The sequence below is a fragment of the Arvicanthis niloticus genome, unplaced genomic scaffold (assembly GCF_011762505.2).
Source record: "Arvicanthis niloticus isolate mArvNil1 unplaced genomic scaffold, mArvNil1.pat.X pat_scaffold_1479_arrow_ctg1, whole genome shotgun sequence".
Lineage (NCBI taxonomy): Eukaryota > Metazoa > Chordata > Mammalia > Rodentia > Muridae > Arvicanthis > Arvicanthis niloticus.
In genome coordinates, this window is record NW_023045437.1 from 17,082 (window position 1) to 25,506 (window position 8,425).

Below are 8,425 nucleotides of genomic sequence, written 5' to 3' on the forward strand. Positions count from 1 at the left end.
ACTTTTCTTGTTATCAAGCTGGATTCATTGTCCCTGCACTTCTTACATGAGGCTACACTCAGTTCTGAAGTTTAAGAGTATGCCTAATCTACATCCTCTCCCTACATTAGAGGTGAGAGATCTGCTCTAAAAGTGAAAATAAGAGATGCTGGAGCATGATCCTGAACAAACAGAGAGCAGTGGGCACACCAGACACCTGCATCGGTGCCTGGCAGCCACAACAGTGACCATAAGCAGCTCAAGCACCTGTACCTACACATCTACCTACATGTCTCCATTGATTGGATGTGATCTAGTCCACCTGACACACCACATGCCCTAGAAGGAAAGGACCCAACTGCAGGAGGTGTGGGGATGACTCACAGCTTAGAGCATCTGCTGTTCTCTCAGAAGACTCACATGGGGCCTAACAATTATCTACAACATGACTGTTATACCTTCTTCTGGCCTCTGAGGGAACTAGACTCAGGAGGGACTTCAGACATACAGTAGGAAAAAGAACCATTCACATAGATAATAAAAGTAAATCTGAACAATGTTAACAAAAGACAGCAAAAGTATGTTCAAGAACAGTAGCATCTGTCAAAAGTTATTTCAGAGCATGACGTGGAAGGTCATTTTATCTGTGTGTGGTCACCACTGATGGTGTTTGCAAGAAAACTGAGGTATATACTTCTGGGACTCCTGATTGATTGTATCCTCCTTTGTGAATGTTGTTATTTCCTCAGCAGCTGTAGAGCAATGCCAGTACATTACATAATATCTGCTTCACCGGGTCAGTAGAGAATGTCTGCCATAGAGAGCTATAATTTAGGAGTAGGAAAAGACATCATAAAGTGTGTATCCATGGTGGTGGAAGCTACATTATCCACTAAAAAGACATCATCACCTTGTGTACCCTTGGTGGCTTGAATTTTCTATGTAGGCCAGTCTGCCTGGAACTTACAGAGATCCAACTCTGCCTGTGTGTTCTAGGTCTACAGGAGGGCACAGAACACATGAATAAGGAAGGTGGTCTTAAGAGTCAAGAGTTGCAAATCAATATTTATTCATAAATAAATGAAACTTTAAAAGACATGCTTAAAAAAGAACAGTTAATATAAAGAATTAAAAGCAAAAACCAAAAATGAAAAATGATAACAAGAACATATAACTTCCCTATGCCATAATAAAAATGCAAACAATAAAAAACAAAACTTGAAGCAAACGCTAAAGAAAACATTGTTGAGCAGCTTTCTCTCACTGGACATTAGCAGCACAGACTACAGCTGTTTCTCCTCTTGGACAGTTGGTAGCAACAGTCACCTCAATTCTCTCTCAACTGGTCTTGAAAGGACAGGAAAGGGAATCAGAGCCCAAATCAGCCAGGCTGGCTCACTGGCTGAGACTCAGGGCTTACTCACACTGATGAAGGAACAATGTGGAAGAAGATTTCTCCAAGGAATTCTCTGTCTGTTGAGGATGGAGCTTAGCAGCTTTTTAAAAATAGTTATTTTTTAACAAACAAAATTAATTTTCAAATAAGCTGACATTATCTGGAAATGCCTGTGTTCCCTGCAAGCCCCCCCATTTGTCCAGCACTTCATCTTCCCAGGACCTGAGCCTGATTCAGAGTCAGATGTGTGCAAGAGGGAGCGTCTCTGAGAACCTTTACAGAATGTCCAGCAGGAAAGGAAAGGCAGCTGACTCTTGCTTAAAATATGATGCACAGGGCCCCACCAGCAGTTCAGATGGGTGTCTCCTTTCAGTCTTTGCTGGGCTAGGGCTTTGCCTCCTCCTTGGCTGCTCTCACCTCCAGGATATCCTCACTGGGGAAGGGGGGCTGTGCCCTCCTGCCTCTCAGGCTCCTCCTCCTCCTGTAGCTGCTGCTCAGACATAGCTCCCTGCATCTGGAGCAGCTGGAGCTGCACTCGAAGCCCAATGATGGCCTCCCGTTCCTCGTGAACTGCTTGGTTCAAGTGATCGTTCTTGATTACTAACTCTTCATTCTCCCTCTGTAGGTCTTCCAGAATGATCTGTAGCTCCTCCTCATCCTTGCTGTCGCTCTCGGTGTCAGAGGAGTACTCCTCCATCTCACTTTGTCCATGCTGCTGGCAGCTCTGGATCTCTGAAATCTCAGCTCGGAGGCTGTTGATCTTTTCTTTCTCCGAGGCAATCTGATTATGTAGAGACTGATTCATGGCCAGGAGCTCCTCCTGCTCAGTCAGGACCTCATTCTCCTGCTCAGTCAGGATCTCAAGCTCCTGCTGCTCAGTCAAGACCTCATTCTCCTGCTCAGTCAGGATCTCAAGCTCCTCCTGCTCAGTCAAGACCTCATTCTCCTGCTCAGTCAGGATCTCAAGCTCCTCCTGCTCAGTCAGGACCTCATTCTCCTGCTCAGTCAGGATCTCAAGCTCCTTCTGCTCAGTCAGGACCTCATTCTCCTGCTCAGTCAGGATCTCAAGCTCCTGCTCAGTCAGGATCTCATTCTCCTGGGAAGGTGGCAACTCGTCCTGCAGGGGGTGCTCTTTCTGGGATGTGGCCAATTTCAGCCCTCTTGCAGTTTCTGAGACCTGGGAGAGGAAGGCAGTTATTAAGACACAGGCTTGGTGGGCACCTGCATGTCAGCTCTCAGGCTGCTGCCTCCCACCACCACAACAAGACAGTCAACATTGATCTTTTAACTGAAACCATTGCTGCTAAATCTGCAGGCAGGGCAAAATATCCAGCAACACTCACAAAAACATGGGCTAAGAAGCTGCCTCTCAGACTTCTATCAGTGCAAACCAAGAACAGGGCAGTGGAAAAGACCTCATTGGGTTAAAGGAAGAAAGGAGAAGGCCATATGCCACCCATGTCAAGAACAATGAGAACCACTCATTTGACATTTGCACTGGGCTATAATCCCTCCAAGGTGCTTGGACCTGGGATATCACATGAACCTCTGCATGACCCTGTCTCAGGACCCAGAACTCACTCAAAGCTCTGCACAGCAACCCTCCTATCATGACAAAATGCAGGAATGTGACAGGTTATTTATCAGTTAAACTTATTGGACTGCAGCTTCAAGCAGAGCAACAAGGTACACTTGCCCATAATTCAGTGTCTCACAAAAGACTAACATCCCGGACTACTTGAGAATAGACAGAGCAATGAATAACTACATTGCATGAGGTGGGTGGCTAGTAGGGAGTATGGATTAGAAAGGTGCTGGGCTAAAGCAAAGATGGATCCAATGTGCAAATGTCATCAGACAGTATTAGTCAAACTCAGATGCTTGTCCATACCTGATGGTGTTGGGTCTGGAGGTTGCTGGTCTTCTCCTGTTCCTCTTTATCATTTGGGTTGAAGTCAAGCAAATATTTTTGGACTACACGAAAGTCAATGTACACGGCCTGGTTCAGTGTGTCCAAATGCTGCTGTACAAGATTCTTCTCAGTCACTATCCGGTTCTGCAGGTTGCTGGAAACAACATCTGCATAGTAAGATCCTGCAGCCTCGTACTTCCTCCCATTACTACCTTCAAGTGCCATTAACTCCACCAGGACCCAGGTTCCAATGAAGATCTAACACAATATACCTCCTGTATCCATCACAGCTACACAAACAGCAAACAGCCAATTCAGGGAAGAAAAAAAAAATGATTGCTGCAGCCCAAATAACAATAAGGCCCATGTCTCTCAAAAAAGGAAGAGGGATCTCCATCTATCCATGACAGCCCAATGCATTTAGGCAACATCAATTTGTAGCTGGGAAATACCATCAACATAGGTCAGTAGAACCAAGGAAAAGGCATACTAGCTATGTTTTCCATCCCACTCAGCTCTGTAACACCCTGCCTTAGGCCCAGAGGCAGAAGACTGCATAATAAACCTCTCAAGATCTGAACCACTGTTCTATGGAGAGGCTCCTGAGGATGCCTGACCAATGATGGCAGGTGTGACAGTTTCTTTCAGACTTATGAAGATGTAGTCCGAAAGGCCCAAGGCACACTCATGGCTAAAAGGCAGAAGGGAGAGACACAGACTTTCAGACTCTCTAGTCCAGAGTCAAAGGAATGCAGAAATGGCCATTCCACAAATGCAGGTCTCCCTGTCCAGTACTTACCTATAGAAGTTAATCTCTTTCTTGAGCTGCTGTTTGGTTTCATGGGCCTTTAAAGTGTCCATCTCTAAGTTGTGCAGAAAAGACATGACCTTCTCTTTGTACTTCAGTACTTCATACTGTGGATTTAGCCTGGGGAAGGACCTGGCCCAGGAAGATTGGATTCCATTAACATGGGCTTTCAGGAACACATGAACTCAGCTTGGATTCTGTACTATCCCAGCCTGGGAAGACCACATTCTTGATTCTATGTACTGGCACATGCTTCACCTTTGGAAACTTTTTATCCTGGCCCCAGCACAGCAAATGTTAGGATTCAAGATGGAGGGTGCCCTATGTTCACTCTTTAGGGTTGGAGGGCAGTCTAGAGAGGTATGTTCTCAAGAGCCTAGGCCACAAGTATTTGTCCAGTCTGTTTTCATAAAAGGGATTCTACATCTTGGATGATTACAGTGTAGAGACAGACATTACACATAATTCTTGAGATGAGACCAGACATCTCCACAGCTTTATAATCTGCCCAAGGAATACAAATGTATGGACAATTGTGATGACCTAGGCAAAGAGCAGTGCAATGTATGGTGGGGCCTCCCAGACCTCGGCACTGACATCACCCTGAAACTGTTGTACAGGTAAACCCCCAGGCCAAATCACAGAACCCTGGATTCCAAAGTGTGGAGGGAAATGGAAACGTACAAAAAGCATGCAGGTGTATGTGCATGTGCACACACATACCTGGACTCATAAAATTCGAAAAACCCACAAGAATGAGAAAAGGGAACAGAGTCAGAGGATGAGAAAGAGGAACAGAGATAGCAAAAGAGAGAGCACAATGAGATGCAGAAGAAATGCATGCAACATTGCTGTCTCAGAGTATAAGGCACACAGACATAAAGGAACAGTTGTGAGGCTCAGGCCTTCTACTCAAGCACTGAGATGAACAATGTAGGACCAGGCCCCTCCAGCTGCTGCCAGGAGCATCCAGCACTCAGTCACCTGACATCCAAGCACAAAGACTCACCATAAACAGCACCTAGAACCTCACAAAGCCACAGCTTGTTAAGGGCTTTCCAAATGCATGCTGGGAACTCACTCTCCACTACCTCCATCCCTGACTTCTTTCCTCAGACCACAATTCAACTTTTCATTGGAGGAAGCAGAAGAGTGCATTTCTCAACTCTCTCCTAAACAAGCTTCAGGTTCTGTCTTTCCTCTAAGAAGTATTTAGGGACATGAGGTAGGGCACAGGGATGTTCTGGAGGTACAGCTTCCTAGAACCCAACACCTTAAATGGATGAGAGTGACAGTACAGATTCCATACTGACACCACAGGGTTTGGAGCAATGCACACCTTTTTTTAATGGATGCCTCCTCCGTTAGAAGGATCAGTTGGTCTCTCTCTTCCTTTCCCTTCTGGGTAATGAGCTGCAGCCCTTCTGTCAGCCTCTCCTCCTCCCTCTTGGCCAGCTTCTTCATGAGGACACTTGCAGGGGATGATGTCCTTCTGCCAACCCCTGCAGGTAGAGGAAACCCAAAGAACTTGCATAGTGAGAATGCATAGAGCATATACCGAACACCTGTTGGGAGCAGACTTTTAGCAGAAAGTGACTATCAACCTTGCAGCCACCTCGAACCATATTACCCTGATAGGAGACTTGTTTTTCAACAGCCTACAACAGCTGAGCACATTCTGGTAAACATCTAGTTTTGCCCACATATCTTGATTTGCTGTTTAGTGACCCCAGCTGCATGGTGCACATGGTAAAGCTTGTTCAGCAGTGTACCCCTGCTTGTGCTTATAAATACCCAGGATTTCTTGCAATAGGAGGAGACAAGAAGAGGGAGGCAAGAGACAGGAGACACTAAGAAGACAAAGAGGAGACAATAAGAGGGAGGCAATAGAGGAGACAATGAGAAGGAGACAATAAGAGGAGATGATGAGAGGGAAGCAATATAGGAGACAAGAGACAGTAAATGAGACTTGGCCACACCCACAGTCTTGTCTCCATCCTTCCCATCTCTTGCCCCTTCATCTCTACTCTCTCTCTCTTGACCAGAGCACTTAGCCCTGAGTGTTGGGCAGTGTGGGCCACAACATAGTGGCCCAGAGCTAGAAGTAGTATATGGTTACCAACAACTTCCCTGAGGCCAAAACACAAGGAAAACATGTCTGGAGCTGAAGAACACAACAAAGAATTTGGCTCAGGCTTGAGGTGCCACCTCAGTGAATTGCAGCTCTCCCATCACTCAACAGAGACCAGGAGATGTGAGCAGCCAGGTGTTTCCTCGGTCTCTATACACGTTTATAATGACCGGAGAGATGGCTTCTTCAGGATTATTATCAACTGTACAAAGTTCAACTTGGCTTTAGAGACCTCAGTCCTGTGGTTTCACAAGGCAGATGGTAAATTCAGTATCCACAGGTCCTTGAGTGCATAGAGTGTTCAGATCTCCTACCCTGTTACTCTAGGTCCAGGACATGGGATTAAAATGTCATACAGGGGAAGGACATGATCAACACACTGATCAATTCTTCCTACGGAAACACCAACCCCCTAGAAGGGGCAACAGGATCCAGTCTCTGTCTGGGTGTATCAAGCCTGACAGGTGTTTGGTTACAGTAGAGCAATGCTTACTGCCCAGGACCAGTGATTAAGAAAGCTAAGGTGACTACTTTCAGAAAGAGGAGGTCAGAGGAGTTCTGAGAACATAAGGTTATGGCCAGGAGCACAAAACTCTCTCTGGTGCTACTGTCACATTGCCACTGAAGCTATAAGAAGCCATGGGAGTGAAGTGCAGTGATATCCTGCCCTAAATTGGCATAGGTTAGACCCTCTGTGACTCCTGATGATATAACTCTGTCCCCATGAAACACCCATAATACCCAGTAAAAGTAAAGACTTGGAGTGCACAGAATAACAGCTTTGGACTGGCCATCTCTTGCCTTAGGGATGGAGAAAGTAATGTTCTGAAATCATTCATGTTCAAGAACTGTGATAATCATGGAAATCCTTTTGCTTCCTAGAGACTCCAGTTCCTGTGCCCCATTGCTCAAAAGGCCAGCTCAAGACCAGCCCTGCCCAGATTCTCAACCTCCACTGCCCAGGACTTACTCCACATTCGCCAAGGCCACCTCCTTCGTCCTTCATTACTCTCAGCTGAGAGGCCAGCCTCCTCCTTTTCCCTCCTCTCTGTCATGTCCACCTCTCCTCTCCGAAAAAATCTCCTCACTCGAGAAAACATGTTTCTACAGTATCCTGCAGATATTGAATGAGACCTGTTGCTGCACTTGTAGTTGCTACAACAATGATGACATCACAGGGGATGACAAGGACTCTCTAGGAGACAATAGAATGTCCAAGAAGGAACTGATGATGTCATGGGGTACAGCCTTTGGCTCCCTGCTAATGTTCTCCCTGTACTGACAGGAAGCTGAGGTACCCTTTCCTGGAGACTCTCCTGGGACATAGCCATCAAGCACCTCATTCTTACAACTCCAGGATTTGCTCAAGGCTTGATTGGAAACACCAAAGTAATTCCTATGTGTGCAACTGAGTGTTTCCTTTCCAAGCCTTGCCCAGATACTCCTTGTCTCATTCCTACCTCCAGTTGTCCTTATTCTGCAATAGGAACCACTAAAGACTGCTGAGAAATCATGCCAGGATGAATGTGGAGGGGGACAGATGTCCTGCCTCATCATTTACAGTTGTTTGAAAGCACATCTAGGAAGAGCCTGCAGGGCAGGTTGCAATGTGGTTGTGTGATAGCCATGTGCTTAGCATTTGAAAGTTGCCCCCCAGATGCTCTGGGAGACATATTTGCATCCATCATGGTGCTGGCAACAGTGTGGAGATTTCTTGACACAGGAAAGTGAAATAGTTGAGCCACCAATAAAAAAGGCTCTGGGCTGAGTGTGGGGTTCTCCTATCTGCACCAAGAACACCAAAGAAGGATTGCTTACAGGGCTCTGTGAGACACACCTTTTTGAGTTTCTGCCCCATGCTTTGTCTCCATATTTGCCCCCATGAGTATTTTGTTACAATTTGTAAGAAGGACTGAAGCACTCACATTTTGGTCTTCGTTGTTCATGAGTGTCATGTGGTCTGTGAATTGTATCTAGGATATTACGAGCTTTTGAGCCAAAATCCACTTATCAGTGAGTGCATACCATGTGTGTTCTTTTGTGATTGGGTTCCCTCACTCATCATGATAGTTTCTAGTTCCATCCATTTACCTAAGAATTTCTCAAATTCATTTTTTTTTATAGCTTGGTAGTATTCCATTGTGTAAATGTACCACATTTTCTGTGTCCATTCCTCTGTTGAAGGACACCTGGGTTCTT

At 45.8% G+C, this 8,425-nt stretch overlaps 1 protein-coding gene across 1 annotated transcript; it reads right to left on the reverse strand.

Annotated features, from left to right (window-relative positions):
• Positions 1 to 1,704: 1,704 nt before the first annotated feature.
• On the reverse strand, positions 1,705 to 7,326 carry LOC143433951 (uncharacterized). Its single transcript, XM_076706269.2, has 5 exons — positions 7,197 to 7,326; positions 5,435 to 5,597; positions 4,087 to 4,227; positions 3,267 to 3,441; positions 1,705 to 2,552 (listed from the first exon to the last, which is right to left on the reverse strand). Exons 1-5 carry the CDS (start codon positions 7,324 to 7,326, stop codon positions 1,806 to 1,808), a joined length of 1,356 nt encoding a protein of 451 aa, XP_076562384.2. The 3' UTR covers positions 1,705 to 1,805.
• Between the last annotated feature and the right edge of the window lie 1,099 nt (positions 7,327 to 8,425).

Excerpts from the sequence above, each read along its gene's own strand:
- LOC143433951 (XM_076706269.2), bottom strand. The coding sequence starts at position 7,326 with ATGTTTTCTCGAGTGAGGAGATTTTTTCGGAGAGGAGAGGTGGACATG. Across the intron at positions 5,598-7,196 it reads GTGGCCTTGGCGAATGTGGA|GGGTTGGCAGAAGGACATCA; the intron begins GTAAGTCCTGGG and ends CTCTACCTGCAG. Across the intron at positions 3,442-4,086 it reads AAAGAGATTAACTTCTATAG|CAACCTGCAGAACCGGATAG; the intron begins GTAAGTACTGGA and ends TGTTGTTTCCAG.